This window comes from Choloepus didactylus, chromosome 2 (genome assembly GCF_015220235.1).
Source record: "Choloepus didactylus isolate mChoDid1 chromosome 2, mChoDid1.pri, whole genome shotgun sequence".
Lineage (NCBI taxonomy): Eukaryota > Metazoa > Chordata > Mammalia > Pilosa > Megalonychidae > Choloepus > Choloepus didactylus.
The window spans coordinates 126,603,264-126,627,669 of NC_051308.1; the positions used below are offsets into that span (position 1 = coordinate 126,603,264).

The 24,406-nt window shown below is 38.0% G+C and overlaps 1 protein-coding gene and 1 pseudogene across 6 annotated transcripts in view; both read left to right on the forward strand.

Moving 5' to 3' along the window:
• PHTF1 (putative homeodomain transcription factor 1) overlaps nt 1-24,406 on the forward strand; it is a 142,141-nt gene that overhangs the window by 106,828 nt on the left and 10,907 nt on the right. For 2 of the 6 annotated variants that reach the window (XM_037826338.1, XM_037826341.1), the window contains 4 exons: nt 1,348-1,503; nt 2,499-2,594; nt 2,977-3,102; nt 3,603-3,796. In XM_037826338.1, the coding sequence (XP_037682266.1) occupies nt 1,348-1,503; nt 2,499-2,594; nt 2,977-3,102; nt 3,603-3,623 (399 nt within the window). In that variant the 3' untranslated portion in view covers nt 3,624-3,796. Of the gene's footprint in view, nt 1-1,347; nt 1,504-2,498; nt 2,595-2,976; nt 3,103-3,602; nt 3,797-24,406 lie in introns of those variants that run through there. The other 4 variants (XM_037826336.1, XM_037826337.1, XM_037826339.1 and 1 more) reach the window with 3 other exon arrangements.
• LOC119528151 lies at nt 5,754-7,435 on the forward strand (annotated as a pseudogene).

Below are 24,406 nucleotides of genomic sequence, written 5' to 3' on the forward strand. Positions count from 1 at the left end.
ACAATTCAGAATTATTCTTTTTTTTTCATTGAATCTCTGGAGAGAAGTTTTCAGTAGCTGTTTATGCCACTGTGCTGATAATGTCACCAGTTATTTTCTTTCAGCACTTTTAGGATGTAATTCTGTTATCATGCAATTTCTATTATTTCTATTGAGAAATTAGCTGTTAGTCTTGTTGTTGTTTCTTTACATGTAATGTATTTTTTTCTCTGGCTTCTTTTAAGATTTTTTTCTTTGTGTGTTTGTGTTTTTTTTTTGTTTGTTTGTTTGCTTGTTTGTTTTTGCAGTTTGACTGTGATTTGCGAATGTTATCTGTTGCTATGCTGTAAATTGTATTTGCTCTTGCTGAAGAGGTAGGTGTAAGTTGCTACCAGGAATTACTTTCCTTCCCCTAGTTACAACTCATTGGATAGGGGTGAACAGTGAACCCAAGTAAAGTAAATGTTTTCCCTTTTCTGTAAATTATAACTAAGAACTAGAGATATCAATTGTTAGATTTTGGAGAAGATAGGACAGTGGAGATCATGAGGAAAGTAGTTTGTCATGGCAGACCAAAGCTGGTACAAGTCAAAGTTAGGAGGGAGCAGAAAACAGGGGTCTTACAAAACAGTGGAATTAGCTCAGAGCAGTGGATGCAAGACCAAAATGGCCCTAGCAGTAGGGAGATGGAGAGGACAGCTGCTTGGCGACTACCTATTTTTCAAAAGGCCTGCATTTAGTTTTTTGAGAGTTTTGTGTATTTTTTTTCTAATAAATTCTATCTTACTTTAGACTTATTTGAGTGAATTTCTTTTATCTTCCAATCAGCAAGCAAATAAATAAGGAAAACCAAACATCTTTTACCAGAAAACTTAATGTACATTAGGCACTCAATAAGTAGTAGCTGCTATTGTTGTTGTTCATATCCTAAAATGGAGTAAGGAACTAATCCTTGGGATTTCTAGTCATACCAATGGGATGGATGGGTCTCATGTTTTATGAAGATCTGCTGGACATAATACAAATTTAATACTTTTAATAATGTTCACTATAATTGTGAGTGTTGGTACATCTTTAGAGAAACACACTGGTGGTCAGAGGAGCTGGGAATGTATTTGTGTTATTTTACTTACTTAATTATGTTTTCCACCTTTGTATTTCCAGACCCTTGTTGACTTGCATGAAAAAGAGAAAATCTAGGGCACTTGGTGAAATGCATAATGATTAGATACAACTTTATGAGTAGTACAACTCTTCTGCTTTGAGTTTTAAAATACTTTGTTTCTTGCAAACGTTTTTTTTAATTGTTAGAGGAAAAAAATAATTAAATGATTTTAAGCAAAAAGCCTTTTTTGATCCTTTCTGTAGGTTCTCCAAGGACATAAAACTTTCCTTAATGATGCTTATAACTGGGAGTTTTTGATCTGGGAAATAGCTTTACTGCTTTTCTTACTGCGTCTGGCCTCACTGGGGTCTGAAACCAATAAGAAATACAGCAATGTTTCGATATTGCTTACTGAACAGGTAATGACTGTCCCTGTTAGTTTGGTTCACAGGTTAGAGGAGGCATATGCTGTAAGATTTATGCTGCGGATTCACGGTTGAGTCTAGGTTCTATCACTTTTTACCTATCTGATCTCACAAGGCACTTTGCTGCTCTGTAATTTTTCCTCCTTATAAAATGGAGGTAATCTCTTCCTCTCCTGTTCCCAGGATTATGAATATTATGCTTTAATGGATTGGAAGTACTTTGTACACACTGAAGGTATATTTATTGGTGGTAATAGAGCATGCTTTTAATCTCATAATCTGTATCAAGTATTAGATCTGTAGTTATAATTTAAATATGTTGAATAAGCTTCTTGAATTTCTTCTGTATCAGGTATGGAATACATTTTTTAGCATTTGGAAATACTTGCTATTAATTACGTGAATAGATAGTAAGATGAGAAATGTTTCTTATAAGTACAAAGTAGTACAAAGTTTTAAAAATTTGTTTTGAATTCAAGTTTGGCTATAAACTTTATTAAAACATTTAATATCATTAAATTGTTTTTTGTTTTCTTTTTTGCCTTATATTTTAGTGAAGAATGCTTCCTATAAAGGGGAAAAATAAGGTATTAGTAAGTTAAAAGGCAGCTTATCGTCTGCATTCCACAGATGTTTAATGAGGATGTTATGTTATTGGAGATACTGAGTTAAATAAGATACAGTTTTGAACTCAAGGAGTTTACATGCTAACGTATTTTATGTTATGTATTGTAGTTAAAATTAGAATTTTTCATTGTTTTGATCTTTAAATTGCTTTATCATTCATTCTTTTTCTTCATTGAGTAGTTTTCTTTGCCAAAGATGAAAGTGATTAAGGAAGGGAGCTAGGGTACATGACATATGTGTTCTGTATAAACAGGATTTTAAAAACTTATTTTATTTGGAAAGATGACCCTCAAATATGCCAGATATTTATGCATACATCTTTTTTCTATGAAATTTACTTTAATCCCTATTCCTTCCCTTAGATTAACTTATATCTTAAGATGGAAAAAAAGCCAAATAAGAAAGAACAGCTCTCTCTAGTAAACAATGTGTTAAAGCTGTCCACCAAGTTGTTGAAAGTAAGTAATATCCTATAGTACATTTACTACCATTTAAATTAAATCAGTGCTTTACTTCTTGGAAAAGACCCTAATAACAGGTGCCAGACTGTGTAGATTCTAAACGCAGACCTGATTTTTGTGTTAATGACTGTGTAAGAAAAAAATTTTCCATCTTGTTACTCAGGTTCTGATGATTGCTAATTTCTGTTAGACTTTAAAAATTACCTTTTTCTACCACAAATGAAATAATGCTAGAATTCACCTTAAAAGGCTTTGGAAATGTAGGTGGGACTACATTAGGGGTTTTTTCAAGGTGGCTCTTGAATATTAAGGAAATGTCTGAGAGCAACCTTGAATAGTTATCCCAATGGCTCATTTCAGTTCTTTCATGTTTTTGTAGGAGCTGGACACACCATTTAGACTCTATGGACTGACAATGAATCCCTTAATCTACAATATCACACGAGTAGTCATCCTTTCTGCTGTCTCAGGGGTTATAAGTGATCTTCTAGGGTTTAATATAAGAGTAAGTATGACTACCACTAATGCTATATATAATAATTTTTATTCTTCACACTCTTTGTGACTGGCATGGAAAAGACTCTTGAGGTAAAGAAATAGGTATTTTGGATGGTGGTTCACAGGCTTCTCAACTTAGTTTTTCTCATTTTATACAAGTATAGAGTAGACTACGCTCTTGAATGGAACAAAAAATCAAGTTTAAATCTCATGTCAATTTAATAGCATGGGCTGGTGAAGCTTTTTCCTCTAACCTAGGGAAATGTACAGAGGCAGGACGAATGAAACTAAAAATACAACAAACCACAGTCTTTTGGGTAATTATATTTTATCTTGGAAGTTTTTAATGTTTTTTTTTCTTTCACTATGATATCTCATGGTTGCTGTTGCCATAGTTAACACTTTTTCTTCTTTTATAAAGGGTTCTTGGTTCATAATCATGTAAGTGTACCTGTAACCCCCACCTGTTTGTCTTTAAACTAATTTTGGTGATGTTTCTTTTCTTAGCTGTGGAAAATTAAATCATAAGCTGAGTCGTGCCTGGACTCTCTCTCCATGCTGACATCAATACTTCCCCATTAAGGAAAGAGGTGACTGCAGAAACTAGTGAGATATCCATCTGCTTGTTCACATGCAGAGGTGCCCTCAGCTCTGCCAGATCTCATTAATGGTGTTTTCAGAGGAATAAATCCTTTTCTGACTGGGTGTGTGTTCTAAAAACCTAAATTTTCATGGTTTTGAAATAATATGAATAGTCGGAAGACTAAAGACTCTCAGTGTGTTACGGTAACACAAGGACGATTTTCTAAGCTAGGAAATTCATCCTGGGTTCTTTAATGCTGTGACAATATATTTACATGGAATTAGTCTTTTGGGGAACAATGGTAGATGCCCAAAGCATGAAGCAAATATCCTTTACTAGAAATATGAAAATTCAGTACTTTTTTATTACAGTTTATGGAATTGGAGATTTCATTTCTCTAAGAGAGATCAAATTTAAACTATTTTAGGTTGAATCCAAATAAAAGGACTACTGGATATTTTCAGTTTCTAGGCTTTTTGTTGTTGTTGAAGGAAAAAGTAACCTTTTAAACTCTGTGTTTCTGTAAACTATGGAGAAATTTTTAGTTTATAATTTTGAACTTAATCCTAATTACTGAATAGTTGTTGGTGCAAGAGTCATACATACAATGTGCCATGTAATTTAGTGTGAAAAATGTAAGTATATGCACACTCATCCATGTTCATCAGACAACATGGCTTCCTTGCAGATCATCAGAGTGGGGCGTCCTATCAAGTGCCAAGTGAAGCTTTGATAGTTCATTGGTTGTGCAACTTAATGTAGCTTCACCTCCATACAATTTCAGGTTCTCAGTGTCTATAATCAGCCAAGCTATGCCTTTGATGATATAGTTTCTCTTGTGTGTATCCCTATTACATATGCATACACATATGTTAATGAAACCTCTGGCTCATTCAATTACCTGCTTTGAAGAATCAGGTGGAAGCAAATTGAAAGGCTGAAACGTAACAATATGAGTTTGTGAATTTTTAAATGGAAATAATTTAGAAATGTAGCTAGTATGTTTAAAGCATTTACTGATTCAAAATTAGTGTATCAATTATACATATCCTAATATGCAGAAATATTTGTGAAGTTTAAAGACACATTTCTCAAGAGTTCATAGATCCATGGTCCTCCCACTTAATAGCTTCATAATCTGAGGTAAGTTTCTTAAACCTCTTTGAGTCTCAATTTCCTCACCTGGTAAGTGGGGATGATCACCTCATAGAGTTGTTAAAGTTAAATGAGATTATCATGTAAAGTACTTAGCACAGTGCCAGGCACTTAGTAAATCCACAGTATGCATTTGTTATTACTACTTAAAGCCCTTTTAAAAATCTCTGATAGATTCCTAACTGTGAACATATTAAAAATATGAAGCAAGGTTGCTGCTCTAGAAGTAGATTACTAAAAATATGCAGCCATTCTAAATGCTACATGAGAGTTGTAAGTTTTTTTAGGGTAAAATCCCATTTCAGTAATTTATCTTTTCAAGGAACTGTTCTATAGAGACACTTCCATGTCTCAAGAAATGGCTCATAAAAATCATACTTTTACCATTTTCTATTTTCCATAAGAAACAACAGCAACTGTCTCAAATCCTAAAGCACAAGATTGAGCTCTGTGCAGATTTTAGATGAAGAAAGCTAATGTTTTAAATTTTTTTCTCTTACAAAGACACTTCTCTTTTTATTTGCAGTTTTTGCACGGTAAATTCTCTAGCTTAAATTCAGTATTCACAATATATTGTTGTACTCTTGTCGGTTGCTTCAGTTAGTTTTGATGGTGTGTAATTGGTTTAAATTATTTTTCGGTAGGTAAAGTTTTACGCAAGTATGGTTGCTTGTGTCAGAAATTTGAGAATCATTCCTGACCCCTTCCTTATACTTCAATCCAATCAATCGTTCAAGTCTTTTTTAATAATTATTTTCTAGATGTCTTTCTAATGAGTCCATTCCTCTCCATCTCCACTGCCACCGTGTAGTCTAAGGCAGTATCCTTTGTTTTTGAACAAGTTTCTGCTCTTAAGTAGCATAACACTCTCCTCTCCCAAGCCCAGTTCATTCTTTAGAGAGGAATGTGTGCTTTGGGCGATGCAGGTCCTGGCAGCGGGCAGGGCCGGGGTGAGGGACCCGGGGTAGGTGGGCTCCGGCCGAGTGGCGGCTATGGGTCGGCTCGGGGCCGTCGCTGCACCTGGGTCCGGGCTGCCGGCCCATGGGGCTCTAGGGCTCGCCTCGGTCCCCGCGGCACCTGCTGCCAGAGGCCCGCGGCTGGCGCGGGCTCGTGATAGGGCTCTTCTTCGCGAAGCTCTGGAGCCTCTTCTGTAACCAAGAACACAAAGTAATCATAGAGGGACTGGATAATGGAGGGAAAACCACCATTCTTTATCAGTTCCTGATGAAAGAAGTGGTTCACACCTCTCCCACCATAGGAAACAATGTGGAGGAAATCGTGGTGAAGAGCACGCATTTCCTCATGTGGGACAACGGGGCCAGAAGTCCTTGCGAGCCTCGTGGAACATCTACTACTCCAGCATGGAGTTCATCATTCTTGTTGACAGCATTGACAGAGAGCTACTAGCTATTATGAAAGAATTACACAGAATGCTGGCTCATGAGGATTTACAGAAGGATGCAGTCCTTATCTTTGCAAATAAACAGGATATGAAAAGCTGTATGACAGCAGCTGAAATCTCTAAATACCTCACCCTTAGCTCCATCAAGGACCACCCCTGGCACATCCAGTCCTGCTGTGCCCTGATGGGAGAGGGGTCATGCCAAGCTCTCGAGTGGATGAGCTCCCGGATTGGTGTGAGATAACTGTTCCACTTGAGTTATTTATTCTGTGGTCATGGACACACTCCCTGGCACCTTTGGCTGCTGAGGCAGCAGCATGTTTAATTTATAACAACACAAACCTCTGCAAGCAACACTTCAATCAAGTGCAGCTGAAATGGAAACATAAAAGAGTTTTTTAACTTTTTAATGAACTAATCTTAAGTTGGATGAGCATAATGTATACCTATGTTTTCAGCAACATATTCTTCTGACTGCTTATTCTAATTATTCAAAGACTGCCTCATGAGAAGTGTTTGTCATGTGTTCAGTATTTTCTGAAGTATTGTCATGTCCCTTTCATTTATTGATCCCAACCCTCTCCCCCCATTAATTAGTAATTGGATAGTCATAGTGGAAATCATCAGGTACCTCTTGCAAACTTCTCTAGCTCTACATATCTGCTTCCTCCATAAACCACTTATCTCATGGACAGAACTTGTTATGGGTGGGGCGAAGCTGCCTAGAGGGTACACATGCAGAAGACTAAACATCACAAGAATTTGCCTTTACATGAGTGACTCCCCCCACCGTATTGCAAATGGTGGAATAATTTTATGTTGCTGTTAGCATGGAAATTAAGTAGATTATTTATTTATCTGAAAGAATGATGGTCACTCTTCGGCCCATGACTGGGGAGCAGAAAGTGCCCCCTTATTCACATTTGGTCAGAAACTAATCCCAGCTTTGATGATGAATGCTGCTAGATAAATCTCATGTTAAGAATGTCACATCATTCAAAGCAAACATAACTATATGACATTACTAAAGCATACCAGTGCCAAAATGGAAACAACACTTGGGATGTTATTACTATCGATTACAAACAACATTATTATCAGCAAAAGCTTCAAAAATTCATTTGCAAGGGGCATCATATCTGTAAATGCTATATTTTGGGCAAGAACTAAAACAGAAATATAAACAGTTTATTTTGTAAATTTTGAAGAATACCTGTGTCTTTAATAACATTTCTACCACCAGCAGCATATTACTTACAGTACCATGTGGCATTCCTTACATCTGTTTGAGGTTGTAGTATAATAGGCTTGAAACAATTGCCATATTTATTTAAAAAAAAAAAAAAAAAGAGTACTGTGTCCTTTCTGATATGCAAGTCTCATCAATTAGAATCCATTAACGGTTTAATATCACTTTGAAGTTAAAAATCCAAAATCCTTTTAGCAAGGCACATAGACGCATCTTATAGAAAAAGTCTTTATTTTGCCTTCACATTGGAAAGATACTTTTGTGGGGTATAAAATTCTAGGTTTAAAAATGTTGCTTCACTGCCTCCTAGGTAGTATTGTTTCTGACAAGAAGTCTACTGTCACTCCTATCTTTGAAATGTTGCTTGTATGGTTTTATCTTTATCATTTGATTTGAGCAATTTGATCGTGATATACCTCAGTGTAGTTTTCTCCATGTTTCTTCTGGGTTGGTTGAAATTCTTGGATCTTTGAATTTATAGTTTTCATAAAATTTGGAAAATATCAGCCATTATTTCTTAAAATAACTTTTCTGTATCCCATTCTCATCCACTTCCTCTTGTGACTCCTATTCACATGTTTATTAGAGTGCTTGAAGTTGTCCCACAGTGCAATGAGGCTCTATACATTTTTTCAGTCTTTTTCTTTGACATTGTATAGTTTCTATTTCTATGTCTTAAAGTTCACTATCTATTCATTACACTATTTAATGTTAATCCCATCCAAAGAATTTTTTACCTCTAGAAGTTCAATTTTGCTCTTTTTAAATATATTCCATGTCTCTCCTTAATAGGTTTATTATTTTCTCTATCTTCTTTAACATAATCAATATATTCATAATACAGTTAGTAAATAAGGGCTTTAAACCAGCCATCATCTCTGTCATTTCTGGGTTTGTTTCTATTGGTTGAGTTTTCCCCTCATTTTGGGTTATATTTTTTGCTTCTCTGCATGCCTGGTATGCTAGATTGAATCTGTTATGAACCCCACAAAAGCCTTGTTCTTTTAATCCAATCTTGTGGGTGGGATCTTTTGATAGATTCTTTCCATGGAGATGTGACCACACCCGTTCAAGGTGAGTCTTAATTAGTTTCCTGGAGTCTTTAAGAAGCTGAGGGGGAGAGAGCTCAGATCTGACATAGATGGTAAGAGAGATGCTTAGAGAGAAACACCCTGGGAGTAACAAGCAAGGATGCATAGTTGCTGAGAGAGAAGCCCGGAGACGTTTTTGAGAAAGCAACGGAAACCAGAAGCTAACCCCAAGAGAGGTCCAGCCGACTCTGGTCACGTGCCTTCCCATGTGATAGAGGAACCCTAGATGCCATTGGCCTTTCTTCAGAGAAGATAGTGTCTTATTGATGTCTTAACTGGACATTTTCATGGCCTTAGAAACTGTAAATTTGTGAACTAATAACCTTGATTGGAAAAGCCATTCCATTTCTGGTATTTTGCTTTCTGCCAGCTTTAGCAAACTGAACACCTGGTAATTTTTTTTTTTTAAGAGAATATGTGTTGTTTTTTTTTTAATTCAGTTTTACTGAGATATATTCACATACCATACAGTCATCCATGGTGTACAATCAACCGTTCACAGTACCATCATACAGTTGCACATTCATCACCCCAATCTATTTTTTTACATTTTTATTACACCAGAAAGAATCAGAATAAGCATAAAAAATAAAAAAGAACACCCAAATCATCCCCCCCCATCCCACCCTATTTTTCATCTAGTTTTTGTCCCCATTTATCTACTCATCCATCCATACACTGGATAAAGGGAGTGCAATCCACAAGGTTTTCACAATCACAGTCACCCCTTGTAATCTACATTGTTATACAAGCGTCTTCAAGAGTCAAGGCTACTGGCTTGGAGTTTGGTAGTTTCAGGTGTTTGCTTCTAGCTATTCCACTACAATAAAACCTAAAATTGTTATCTACATAGTGCATAAGAATGTCTACCAGAGTGACCTCTCGATTTCATTTGAAATCTCTCAGCCACTGAAGCTTTATTTCATTTCATTTCACATCCCCCTTTTGGTCAAGAAGGTGTTCTCAACCCCATGATACTGGGGCCAGATTCATCCCCAGGAGTCATATCCTGCGTTGCCAGGGAGATTTACACCCCTGGGAGTCAGATACCACATAGAGGGGAGGGCAGTGAGATCACCTGCCACAGTGGCTTAGAGAGAGAAGGCCACATCTGAGCAACAAAGAGGCACTCAGGGAGACTCTTAGGCACAATTATAAGCAGGTTTAGCCTCTCCTTTGCAGTAACAAGCTTCATAGGGTCAAGCCCCAAGACAGAGGGCTCAGCATGTCAAGCCGTCAATCTCCAGTGTTTGTGAGAACATCAGCAACAATCCAGGTGAGGAAGGCCAACACCTCTGCATCCTCCCCCAGCTCCTCAGGGGACCCTGAATATATATTTTTATTCGCTGCCCTAATTACTTTGGTATTTCACTCTAACGTTTACAAAACCTGCCATATCTCATGTCCTATTCAAAGTTCCATGCCATTGTGGTGTTTGAACAAACTGTAGAAGTTATATTCTTCAGAAAATATAGATCCTACACGAAATAAACATTTCTTCTCTTGGTCTCACATGGAAGTTGAAGTTTCAACACACAGTTTCAACCTTTACCCTTTGACCTGATTTGCCCTAGTCTTAACCAGATCTGCTTCATTCGTATCTCTAATTGAAGTCTGGGCTCTTTTTCAGTTTTTTTTTTTTTTCTTTTTTTTCTTTTTTTAACAGTTGCTGTATGTATTAATACTGACATTCATTTCTGCCAAGCTCTAGCTCTGAGTTTCAGGTGTAACACAGGTACCCAATGTTCCAGAGACTAATCAGGTTCTACACCAAGGGATCAACATTTCAGTGTTTGGAGATAGCCATTACAATTCAGGAATAGATTTGACTGCTGTAAGAACTTACAATCTAGGGACCCTTACAGTAATCATTTCCCTGTTAGGCTGTGCTCTAAGATTCAATTCTGAGTTTACACATTGTAGTTAGTCCATATCGGTGAGGCATTTTAGTGTTTCCCTTTGTTTCTGGCATATTTCACTCAAAATGCTGTCTACAGGATCCATTCACCTTGTTGCATGTCTCACAACTTCACTCCTTGTAGTTGCTCAGTATTCCATTGCATGCATACACCACAGTTCACCATTCTGTTCCTCAGTCAGTGTACCCTTAGCCCACCTCCACCCACTGCAAATCATGAATACTGCCTCCATAAACACCAATGTGCCAATGTCCATTCATGTCTCTGCTCTCAGATCTTCCAAGTACATACCCTGTAATGAGGCTGCAGGACCTTATGGCCCCCACATACTTAGCTTCTTGTGGAACCACCACAGTGACCTCCAGAAAGGCTATACCATTCTGCCTCCTCATCAACAGTAAATAGGTACATCCCTTTCTCCATGTTTTCTCCAGGACTTTGACCCCTATTTATATTTTTTCCTACTATTTTATAGAGATATATTCATATAACATACAATTATCCACAGTGTACAGTTTTGCACAGTATCATCGTATAGTCGTACATTTATCACCACAGTCAGCACTTGAACATATTGATTACCATGAAAAAGTTTCTTTTTTTGGTGAATAATAAAAAAGATAATAATGAAAAATAAAGTGTCATACAATATATTAGCAAAGACAGAAGTCAACACCAGTACCAAGAATCCCATATCCCTCTCTTATATACCTCTCTCATACACATTTATCTTTGGTATATTGCCTTTGTTACATTTAATGGAAGCATATTATACTGTTACTGTTGACCATAGTCTCCATTGCTTTGATTATGTTTTTTTCCCAAATGCCATCCCTTTTTCAACACTCTCCATGGTTGACATTCATTTGTTCTCCCACATGTGAGAACATTTTTATATTTGTACATTTAGAAACAGTCATTGGTCACTACAGCCTTTGTCAAGTTATACAGTCCCAGTCTTCATCATCTGTCTTTACCTCTGGTGTCATATATTCCCCTATCCCACCTCTTTCAGCCTTACTTGCAGACATCTTTGTTCAGTGTACTTACAATATTGTATGGCCATCACACAGTATTATGCTGTTTCTGGATCTATACAATCAATCCTGCTGAACATTCTGTAGTCCTTCATCAAATGCCTGATCTCTACCCTCTTTCTGTCTCCTGGTAGCCCATGTTATCAGCTTTTAACTCTCAAAGTTTGCTAACTAATATTAGTTCATATTAGAGAGACCATACAGTATTTGTCGTTTTGTTTCTCACTAACGTCACTCAACATAATGTCTTCAAGGTTCACCCATGTTATTATATGTTCCATGTCTTTGTTCTGTCTTACAGCTGCATACTATTCCACCATGTTTATATACCACAGTTTGTTTATCCACTCGTTCATTGATGGACATTTGGGGTACTTCCATCTCTTGGGAATCGTGAATAATGCCGCAGTAAACATTGGTTTACAAATGTCCGTTTATGTCTTAACTTTCAATTCCTTTGAGTATATACCTAGCAATGGAATAGCTGGGTCATATGGCAGATCTAAACTTAGCTTCCCGAGGAACCTCCCCACTGTCTTCCAGAGTGATTGCACCATTCTGTATTCCCACCAGCAATGAATAAGTGTGCCTCTTTCTCCACATCCTCTCCAGCACTTGTAATTTTCTGTTTTTTTGGATGGTGGCCATTCTGGTAGGTGTGAAATGATATCTCATTGTGGTTTTGATTTGCATTTTCCTAATAGCCAGTGAAGTTAAGCATTTTCTCATATGTTTTTGGGCCATTTGTATTTCCTCTACAGAAAAGTGTCTGTCCATGTCTTTTGCCCATTTTTTAATTGGGTTGTTTGTCTTTCTGTTGTTGAGTTGTAGGATTGTTTTATATATTCGGGATATTAAACCCTTATCTGATATGTGGTTTCCAAATATTGTCTCCCATTTTGTAGGCTGCCGTTTTACTTTTTTAACAAAGTCCTTTGATGTACAAAACTGTTTGATTTTGAGGAGATCCCATTTGTCTATTTGTTCTTTGGTTGCTTGCGCTTTGGGTGTAAGGTCTAGGAAACCACCTGCTATCACAAGATCTTTAAGATATTGACCTATGTTTTCTTCTAAGAGTCATATGATTAGCGCTAATGTTTAGGTCTTTGATCCACTTGGAGTTAATTTTTTTTATAAGGTGTGAGGTAGGAGTCCTCTTTCATTCTTTTGGAAATGGATATCCAGTTCTCTGAACACCATTTGTTGAAGAGGCTGCTCTGTCCCAGTTGGTTTGGCTTGACTGCCTTATCAAACATCAATTGTTCGTAGATGCCAGAATCTATTTCTGAACACTCAATTTGATTCCATTGGTCAGTGTGTCTATCCTTATGCCAGTACTATGTTTTGAGTACTGTAGCTTTGTAATATGCTTCAAAGTCAGGTAGTGTGAGACCTCCCACTTCGTTCCTCTTTCTCAAGATATTTTTGGCTATTCAGGGCACCTTGCCCTTCCAAATAAATTTGGTTTTTGGTTTTCTATTTCTGCAAAGTAAGTTGTTGCGATTTTAATTGGTATTGCATTGAGTCTATAAATCAGTTTAGGTAGAGTTGACATCTTAATTATATTTAGTCTTCCCATCCATGAACATGGTATGTTCTTCCATTTTTTTTAGGTCCTGTTCTATTTCTTTTAGCAGTTTCCCGTAGTTTTCTTTGTATAGGTCTTTTGTGGCCTTCGTTAAGTTTATTCCTAAATACTTGATTCTTTTTGTTGCTATTGTAAATGGAATTTTTTTTTTATTTCTTCCTCTTGTTGCACATTATTTTGCATAAGAACATTACAGATTTTTGTGTGTTGATCTTGTAGCCTGCCACTTTGCTGCATTCGTTGATTAACTCTAATAGCTTTGCTGTCGATTTTTCTGGATTGTCTATATATAGAATCATGTCATCTGCAAACAGTGAAAGTTTTACTTCTTCCTCTCCAGTTTGGTGCCTTTCATTTCTTTCTCTTGCCTAATTGCTCTAGCTAGAACTTCCAGCACAATGTTGAATAAGTGGTGACAGTGGGCATCCCTGTCTTGTTCCTGATCTTAGAGGGAAAGCTGTCAATCTCTCCCCATTGACAGTGTTAGCTGTGGGTTTTTCATATATTGCCTTTATCATATTGAGAAAGTTCCCTTCTATTCCTATCCTTTGAAGTGTTTTCATCAAGAAAGGATGTTGAATTTTGTCAAATGCCTTTTCTGCATCTATTGAGATGATCATATGGTTCTTTTGCTTTGATTGATTGATGTGGTATATTACATTAATTGATTTTCTTGTGTTGAACCAGCCTTGCATACCTGGAATAAACCCTACATGGCCGTAGTGTATAATTCTTTTAATATGCTGCTGTATTCTATTTGCAAGTATTTTGTTGAGGATTTTTGCATCTATATTCATTAAAGAGATTGGTCTGTAATTTTCTTTTTTTGTAGTATTTGTGTCTGATATTGGTATCAGGGTGATGTTGGCTTCATAGAATTAGTTGGGTAGCTTTCCCTTCTCTTCAGTTTTTTTGAAGAGTTTGAGCAGGATTGGTGTTAATTCTTTCTTGAATGCTTGGTGGAATTCACATGTGAAGGCATCTGGTCCTGGTCTTTCTTTTTGGGGGTGTCTTTTGATGACTGACTCAGTCCCTTTACTTGTGATTGGTTTGTTGGGGTTGTCTGTTTCTTCTCAGGTCAATGTTGGTTGTTTATGCATTTCTGCGAAGTTGTCCATTTCATGTAAGTTGTCCAGTTTATTAGCATATAGTTGCTCATAGTATCTTCTCATTATCTCCTTTATTTCTGCAGGGTCAGTAGTTATGTTTCCTTTCCCATTTCTGATTGCATTTATTTGCATCTGCATTCTCTCTCTCACTTACTCTCTCTCTCTTTTTTTTTTTTTTTTTTTTTTGGTTAGCCTAACCAGGGGTCCATCAATTTTGTTGATTCTCTCTATTGTTTTCTTGTTCTCAATTTCATTTATGTCTGCTCTAATCTTTGTTATTTCTTTCCTTCTGTTTGCTTTGGGGTTTATTTGCTGTTCTTTCTCTGGTTCCTCCAGGTGGACAGTTAATTCCTCAAGTTTTGCTCTCTCTTCTCTTTTAATATAGGCATTTAGGGCAATAAATTTCCCTTTCAACACTGCCTTTACTGCATCCCATATGTTTTGATATGTTGTTTTTTCATTGTCATTTGCCTCAAGGTGTTTACTAATTTCTCTTGTAATTTCTTCCTTTACCCACTGGTTTTCTAAGAGTGTGTTGTTTAGTCTCCATGTATCTGTGAATTTTACAATCTTCTGCCTGTTATTTATTTCCAAATTCATTTCCATTGTGATCTGAGATAGTGTTTCTTATAATATCGATATTTTTAAATTTGTTGAGACTGCTTTGTGATCCAGCATGTGGTCTATCCTAGAGAATGTTCCATGAGCACTTGAGAAAAACGTGTATACTGCTGTTGTGGGGTGTAGTGTTCTATAAATGTCTGTCAAGTCTAGTTCATTTATCATACAATTCAGTGTCTCCGTTTCCTTGTTGATCCTCTGTCTAGATGTTATATCCATTGATGAGAGTGGTGTATTGAAGTCTCCAACTATTATTGTGGAGTTATCTATTTATCTTTTCAGTGTTCTCAGTGTTTGCCTCATGAATTTTGGGGCACTCTGGTTTGGTGCCTAAATATTTATGATATGTTTTCTTGATGAATTGACCCTTTTATTAATATATAGTGTCCTTTTTTGTCTCTTTTAATTGTTTTACTTTTGAAGTCTACTTTGTCTGATATTAATATAGCTACTCCCACTTTTTTCTGGTTGCTGTTTGCATGAAATGTCTTTTTCCAACCTTTCACTTTCAGCCTATTTTTGTCCTTGTGTCTAAAGTGAGTTTCTTGTAGACAGCATATAGATGGGTCGTTTTTTAATCCATTCTGCCAGTCTGTGTCTTTTTACTGGGGAGTTTAATCCATTAACATTTAGTGTTATTACTGTAAGGGCAGTATTTTCTTCTATCATGTTGTCTTTTGGATTTTATATGTCATGTCTTATTTTTTCCTCTCTTTTTACCCTTTCCGATAATCTTCATTTCTACACTCTTCTCCAAACCTCTCTCTCCTGTCTTTTCCTATCAGCCTGTAGCACTCCCTTTAGTATTACTTGTAGCACCAGTCTCTTATTCACAAACTCTCTCAGTGTCTGTTTGTCTGGAATTATTTTAATCTCTCCCTCATTTTAGAAGGACAGTTTTTCCAGGTATAGAATTCATGGCTGGCAGTTCCTTCTCTTTCAGTATCTTAAATATATCATACTACTGTCTTCTTGCCTTCATGGTTTCTGTGGAGAAATCTGTACATAGTCTTATTGAGCTTCCCTTGTATGTGATGGATTGCTTTTCTCCTGCTGCTTTCAGATTTCTCTCTTTGTCTTTGACATTGGACAATCTGATCAGTAAGTGTCTTGGAGTAGGTCTATTGGGGTCTGTTCTGTTTGGGGTGTGCTGTACTTCTTGAATCTCTAATTTTCTGTCTTTCATAAGAGTTGGGAAATTTTCAGTGATTATTTCTTCTATTATTCCTTCTGCCCCTTTTCCCCTCTCTTCTCCCTTTGGGACACCCATAATACGTATATTTGTGCTTTCATGTTGCCATGCAGCTCCCTAAGACCTGCTCTTTTCACCATCTGTTCTTTCGTGTGTGCAAATTTAGATCTCTGGTCTTCCAATTCACTGATCCTTTCTTCTGACTGTTCAGATCTACTGTTGTATCCCTCCATTGTCTTTTTCATCTTCTCCATTATGCCCTTCATTCCCCTAAGTTCTGCCATTTGCTTGTTCAAGTTTATGAATTCTTCCTTATGGTCCACCTTATATCCTTCATGTATTTTGCTATATCTTCCCTCAGTTCATTGATTTGAGTTTTGAATTGATTTAGCTTTATTTGAACATCTGCAGTTAGTTCTTCCTTCAGTTCACTGAATTGATTTAGCAATAATTGCTTCAGCTCCTGTGCCTCAGTTGAACTATTAGTTTGTTCCTTTGGCTGGTCCATATTTTCATGTTTCCTCATGTGGCTTGTTATCTTAAGCTGTCTAAGCGTCTGACTTTCTTGATTAGTTTATTCTGGAGCTTGTTTTCACTCTTTTACCTAGGGTTTTCTTGTTGGTTGGCTTTGTTCTCTAATCCTTGGTGTTCAGTTCAGCCTATTCTAGACCTTTAAGTTAGATTCTGTTTAGTAGATCAGAGTTTTTCACCTCTTCTTTTTCTGTTTCTTGCCCTGCCTCTATGTAGCCTTCTTTTGTGATAGTCTCCTCAGATACAGTCAACCCCAGTCAGGTTTTCCCAGTCCAGAGAGACCCAGGTCTCAGGAGGAGGGTATGGAGTTTCCTTGAGAATGAGACACTCCTGTGAGGCCTTTAGAGTCTGTGCTTCTCCTACGCTGTCCAGCTGGTGGCAGCCCGCAGTTACCCCACCAGTTTAAGGAGGTGTGGAGCCTTTAGTTCTCCTGGTGACCCTGACCCTGTCAGGTGTGTGACTGACTGAAGCTGGTTTCTGAATTCCAGCCCCTGGGGTCTGAGTTCCCAGGAGGAGGGCTGCCACTGGAGCTGGGTCACACCCCCCTTTTCTTAGGAAGTTATGGTATTTAGTGAATTTTCTCCCCCACTAGACTTACTGCTTTGTCTCTTAGAGCTATCTTAGCTCTGCTCTTGCCAGGGCCCAAATTGTAAGTCTTTGAGGCTTTCTGTAATGGGCTTCTTAGAATAATTGTTTTAGAAAAAGAGAAAAAAAAAAAAAAAGAAAAGAAAAGAAAAGCAAAGAAAAGCAAAAAGAAAAAGAAAAAAGAAGGGCCCGGTATGAACTGTTTACAGTCCTTGCAGATCTAATGGGCTATTGAAATGCTAAGAGACAAGACATTGAGGGCCCTTAAGGAACAATCAAGAAAGCAGAGAAACTGACTCTTCAGACAAGGGTCCTCTCCCTCTGGATTTGCAAATGCGCCTGATTCTGTTTGAGCCCTGCCCTTCTCTATATTATGTTCATCCAAACTCCAAAATTTTCTTTTTATTTTTTATTTTTAATTTTTATTTTATTATTATTTTTTTTGGCTGTTTTTGCTAGCCCTGTCTCCTCTCCACCAGGCTGACTGCTCCCACATTCTCTGGTGTCTGGTCTCAGTCTATCTATGTTTGGAGTTTTTGATCAGTCTGAGTTTTCAATCAGAGTTGCAACTGTAGTTCTCCCTCCTGGTTCCTAGCACCGATGGCCCCTCCGCCCATGGGACTGTGCCTGGCAGGGAGGGGCGCGGGTCCCCTGGCTATGAGAACTTACAGATTTCACTGTTCTCAGCTGTTCCACGCATTTGTGGGTGTTGTATGAAGTATGCCCAAAGTCCAGTTGCTCTGCGGTGTCTGGTCCACGCAGTTCCTAGCTTTCTACCAACTGCCCCTAAAACACATACCTCACTACTCTGCCATCTTGCCCTACCCTCTCTCTGTCCCTGTGTTTATTTTTAATAATTGTGATTAGATAACTTTCTAAAAATTTCTACCATTGTATGAGACTACCCATTTCTCTTCATTCTTGCTAACAGCAGTCAAGTGTTGTTCTGAAGTTTTTGTCAGTCTCATGAGTGAAAAGTAGTGACCCTGGTTAATTTTTTATTGGATATTAATTTTACATTGTTGGGCATTTGATTTTTGCATGTATGTTCATGTTTTTTAATCTTTTTTAATATTCTTGAGCTTTGGTTTGGAACTCACGTAAGTTACCTGGAAACAGTTTGATCATTTCAAGGCTTGCTTTTAAGCTTTGTTAGGTGAGCCAGAGCAGCCTTTGGTCTAGGGCTCATTTTTTAACTGCTGAAGCAGTACCCTACCTGATTATATGGTTTTTCCACTTTGGCTGTGGGAACATGAACTATTCTCAGCCCTGTGTGAGTTTCAGACAATTTTCTGCCTGCTTTTTTTTTGGGGGGGGGGGGTTCTTTCCCTGTTGTTGGTAGTTTTTTCACCTGCTTGTGCTGATCGTTGCTCAGCTGAAGACTTAAGTGGAACCCTCTGCACATCTTGGGAGCTCTCTCCTCTTATACAGCTGTCTTCTCTCTGGCACTCTGTGCTGCCAATTCTAGATGCAGAGGCCTCCCCACATCTTCAACTCTGTTTCCTTAATTCAGACTGGAAACTACCTCCAGACAGTAAGCTGGGGCAAGCATAGGATTTACATTGTTTAGTTCCACTATCCTATTCTGCCTATTGTGCAATGTCTAAAAGCCATTTTATATATATATATATATATTTTTTTTTTTGCTTAAGGTAAGACGAGTAAATGGAACAAAGTTTACCTAGTTGCTCAAGCCAAAGGCTTAGGGTTTATACTTAGTTCTTCTCTTTTTCCTCCATATCTAATCCACCAAGTCATGTCAGTTCTACATTTCCACTGCTACCACTCTAGGTGAAACCTTTTTCACTCTTGCTTGGGCTACAGTGCTGACCCCCTGGTCTGTTTCCAGTCTTACTTCTACAGTTGGTTCTCCACAGCTAACTGAATGAGCTTAAAAATATGAAAACTAGACTTAACATCATTCCTCCCCTACTAAAACCCTTTCTGGCCTCCCTACAGTGGTCTCCAAGGTGCTGCATTATCAGGCCTGCGTCTCTTTCCAACTTTTTCTCAATATCTTCTGACGATACTGGCCGCCTTTTTCCTTCATTACACCAAGTTCTTTCTTATACCAGGCCTTTGTGCAAGCTTGTTTCCCTCACCTGGAATACTTTTTCTTCTTAGCTTCTTCCCTAGCTGGTTTCCTCTCATCTTTCAGTTCTCAAATTAGATGTCAGTTCCTCAGAGGGGCCTTTTCTATTGACCCTAGTTGAAGTAGTTCCCTATTTTATCTGTTATCAGTCATATCTCCTTGTTAATGTCCTTCATGATACCGATCACAATCTATTATTTTTTGGCCTACTTGTTGTCTCCTTTCCCACTAGGATGTTAGCCTCCTGAAGGCAGGGGCTTTTTCTTGTTCACTCCTAGATCCCCAGAATGCAGGAAACAGTGCCTGAATGACAGAAAGGGCTCGATAAAAATGTGTTGGATGGAAAAAAAAAAAAAAAAAAAAACCTCAAGCAATTTACCATTCATACAGAATTTTTCTGTTAGGATGGAGAGGAGTAATTTCATGTTTTCTCCCTCAATGTTTCATTTAATCCTTGTGTAATAATTTCTAGGAACTTGGGCTTTTGTTTGGATTCCAAAAAAGGATTGAGGTATAGTGTACTTTTATAATTTTTACTGTTTCTGTTAAGGTGTAAATTCTAAGATATAAAAATGAACCAGCTTAGGCCATTTAATTGTAACAGTAATAACTGTAAGAAGGATAAGAAAAATCCCTGTTATTGTTGTACTGGAAACATTCCTCATAAAATTGCTATGGAGGATAATCTTACAAACTAATATAATTCTGAATACCAGGATGTTTCACAAAGTAAAAGTTTATAGGTCTGTGTTTTTAATTTTGGTTCAATTGTATTTGGAGATAGCCCAACCCTTGCACTATAAAAACAGCCCTCTTTCAAAGTAAATTCTTTTCTGAAATTTTAAAAATCAGATGGGTCCTACTCCTAAATATATTTGTGATTTGGGAATATCAAGGAGTAAATTCATTAATCTTAATTTAATCTATACATGCATTGACTAATATAGTCATTTTTTTTTTTCATTTTAAGTAATCCTTTGCTGCTTGCAGTTATTGATATCTATCTTGAATGATGAAGTTTGGATTTCACATTTGTGCAGTAAATCTATACCTTTCCTGCAGTCTTGAGCCTGTAAACTGTAATAAGGTGTTATTCAAGTTAACAAATGGTTGTCCTTTTTTCCATCCTTTCACTTTCAGTTTCTTTGTGTCCCTGTGTCTAAGATGAGTCTCTTGTATGCAACATATTGATGGTTCATTTTTTTTGATCCATTCTGCGAATCTGTATCTTTTAATTGGGGAGTTTAATCCATTTACATTCAACGTTAAAACCGTGAAGGCATTTCTTGAATCGGCCATCTTATCCTTTGGATTATGTTTGCCATATTTTTCCCTCTCTCTATTAATATCCTTTATTGTACCCATACCGAATCTCTTTAGTACTGAACCTTTCTCCAAGTCTCTCTGTCCTGTCTTTGTTTCTCTGTGTGTAGGGCTCCCTTTAGTATCTCCAGTAGGGCAGGTCTCTTGTTAGCAAATTCTCTCAGCATTTCTTTGTCTGTGAAAAATTTAAGCTCTCCCTCAAATTTGAAGGAGAGCTTTGCTGGATAAAGTATTCTTGGCTGGAAATTCCTCTCACTCAGAATTTTAAATATATCGTGCCACTGCCTTCTCGCCTCCATGGTGGCTGCTGAGTAGTCACTACTTAGTCTTATGCTGTTTCCTTTGTATGTGGTGAATTGCTTTTCTCTTGCTGCTTTCAGAACTTGCTCCTTCTCTTCTATGTTTGACAGTGTGATCAGTATATGTCTCGGAGTGGGTTTTTTTGGATTTATTCTATTTGGAGTTCGCTGAGCATTTATGATTTGTGTATTTATGTTGTTTAGAAGATTTGGGAAGTTTTCCCCAACAATTTCTTTGAATACTCTTCCTAGACCTTTACCCTTTTCTTCCCCTTCTGGGACACCAATGAGTCTTATATTCGGACGTTTCATATTATCTATCATATCCCTGAGGTCCATTTCGAGTTTTTCAATTTTTTTCCCCATTCTTTCTTTTATGTTTTCATTTTCCATTCTGTCATCTTCCAGGTCACTGATTCGTTGTTCAACTTCCTCTAGTCTTGTACTATGAGTGTCCAGAATCTTTTTAATTTGGTCAACAGTTTCTTTAATTTCCATAAGATCATCCATTTTTTTATTTAGTCTTGCAATGTCTTCTTTATGCTCTTCTAGGGTCTTCTTGATTTCCTTCATATCCCGTACTAGGGTCTCATTGTTCATCTTTAGTTCTTTGAGTAGCTGCTCTAGGTGTGTCTCTTCTGGTCTTTTGATTTGGGTGCTTGGGCTTGGGTTATCCATATCGTCTGGTTTTTTCATATGCTTTATAATTTTCTGTTGTTTTTGGCCTCGTGGCATTTGCTGACCTTGATAGGGTTCTTTTAGGGTTTGTAGACCAGTTGAAGTCCTTATCTCTAATTTATCAGATCTACAGCTTCGTGGAGTACACTTTCTCTAACTAACCAGCAGGTGGCGTCCACGAGCCACCTGTTCTCCACAAGCCAGATCTCCCCTGCTTAGCCTTTTTGGTGAGTGGGGGAGTGAGTCTTGTGGGGCCCAATTGGTGTCCCAAGCTTGCGTGTGTAGTTGGTGTTGCCTGCCCTGTATGTGGGGCGTGTTTCTGGGCAGTCGGGGAGGGGGGGTGGCCCTAACAATCAAATCTCCCTGATGATCCTAGAGTTTTAAAGCTACTGCAATAGTCTAATCCTTCAGTTCAGTCCTGCCACAGTTTGTCTCTGCCACTGACCCACAAGTCTTTGGTATTGGCGTATGGCTCCTGAGACTTGCAAGTGGGCCCCTCTTCCAGGCTGTGCACCCCGGGTCCTCTGTTGAGGGATGACTGTGCTATGTCACAGGTGAGTGCCGTCCCCCCAGGGCAGTTCTGGGCTGCTGGGCTGTGTTGGGAGGCTCCCAGTCTGCTCAAATGATGGCTGAATGGGGCTCTGTTAATTCACACTGCTCCCCCTTCCCAGCTCTGGGACATTCAGCTGAGGTTGCAGGGAAGGCTAATGTCCACGCCCAGTTTTGTGGTGTGTGCCTGTTATTTGAAGCACTTCCGTCACACTGGGTTGTCTGGGGCAGCTCTGGGCTATGGGGCTGGCGATGGGCAGGAGTGTTTCCTGTCCACCAGGATGGTGGCTGTGAGCGGACACCCCCCTTTTCTTGGGAAGTTGTGTTGTTTAGTGAATTTTCTCAGCCACTGGATTATTGCCTTTTGTCTCAGAGCTCTCTTAGTTCTGCTCTTGACTTGACGTGCCCAAATTTCAATTCTTTGAAGCTTTCTGTATTGAGCTTCTTAGAGTAATTGTTTTAGAAAAAGCAAAAAGGATTTAAAAAAAAAAAAAAAAAAAAAAAAAACCGGCCCTCCTCAGAGATCTAATGGGTTATTGAAATGCTAATAGACAAAGCAACCAGGGCCATTAAGGAAAAGTGCCCAGGGCAGAGAGATCAGCCTTGCTTCGGGATTTGCATATGCGCCTCAAGGCCTGATCTCCGCCCTTCCCCTTTCTGTGTTCACCAGAACTCCAAAAATCCTCTGCTTTTATTTTGGAGTTTTTCGTGTTGTTTTTTTTCTATGCCTGTCTCCTCTCTGCTGGGCTGGCTGCTCTCAGAGTCTCTGGTGTCTGGCCTCAGTCTATCTATGGTTGGAGTTTGAATCAGTAGAATGAGTTTCCGGTAAGAGCAGCCACTGCAATTCTCCCTTCTCCTTCCTGGAGCTGACAGCCCCTCCTCCCCCGGGACTGAGCCTGGCAGGGAGGGGCGCGGGTCCCCTGGACGCAAAAACTTACAGATTTCGCTGATCTCAGCAGTTCCACGTTTTCATGAGTGTTGTATGAAGTATGCCCAAAGACAGATTGCTCTGTGGTGTCCAGTCCACGCAGTTCCTGGCTTTTTACCTACTTTCCTGGAGGAGTAACTAAAACATACAGCTCACCAGTCTGCCATCTTGCCCCGCCTCGGTTGTCCTTTATTAAAGATAAAATATGCCTCAATTTGTGAATTTGCTACCAGTTTCTTTGACTTTAGTGTGAACCTTGTAAAACAGACACATACCCCCAGAATTCTTTGTCAAAATATAGGTTTAGTCTAAATTAAAGCTCTTGGTTCTGTTTTCTTGTTTTAATATTAGTATGTGAGAAAGATTCAGGAGTTCTCTATTAGAATTCTAACTCTTCATAAGCTTTCATACATCCTTTTTATATTTGTTGAAGTTCTACTTGCATAGCTACAGTGAAAACAGATCCAAGTTAATGGACATCTTAAACTAATACAGCTAACTAAAGCAAAGATTATAGATTTCATGTAACAATTATGGTGTGCTTTAAACAAGTCATTATATTGTTGATAAATTTTAATAACATAACCATGAAAGGGCTGCCAAAATAAGTAAATCTGTTATTGCTTAAAAAGCACAGATAGTTCTTACGCATTAGAACTTGCCATAACTATATAAAAAGTTGCTCCTGCTATAGTCCTAATTTCAGACCAAAATGTCACATTTTGACTAATGTCTATGTTTATACCAGTGCTGCTTTGTTCCAGAAGTATACTATTGACTAAGCGTCAACTTAAATCAAACACATCTTTGTAGGAGTCATTACTCAGACTGTCATGTAGTTTAACTAATTTGAATACTCCTTGCTTTCTTGAAGTCCACTCTTTGAATGTTGTACATACTAAACATAAAATTCTTCATTTGGACACATGTTTAGTAAGCTGGGTATCCAGGTGTAAAATTTTACTATTAAAAAAAAGGAAATAACTGAGATTCTCGTGTAGAAATAAAAAGTCAAATGCTTTTCTGTGTTCCAGACTTTTATGAAATAGGAGTTGACCATGTTCAGAAGCTACCTGGACATTACGTTTGCTGTAACTGGGTTAGACGAAGACAATAAAAGAGGATCTTAGCCTCCTAATCTCTGTAGTGAAACAATATAATAGCACCCCAGAACTTTTCTTCTATTAAGACCAGTAAGAAAATATACCCACTAGAACAAGGAAACTATTTTGCTGCCACTCTCTGCAGCCTTTGCTATGCAACACAATCCAACTGAGGGGCCTTGGAGCATGGGATTTCAGTTTTATTTTTAGTCTGAGTTCATGCAATGTTACGTTGGGATTTATTTTTCACCTTAAAAATATTTAAATTAACCATGGC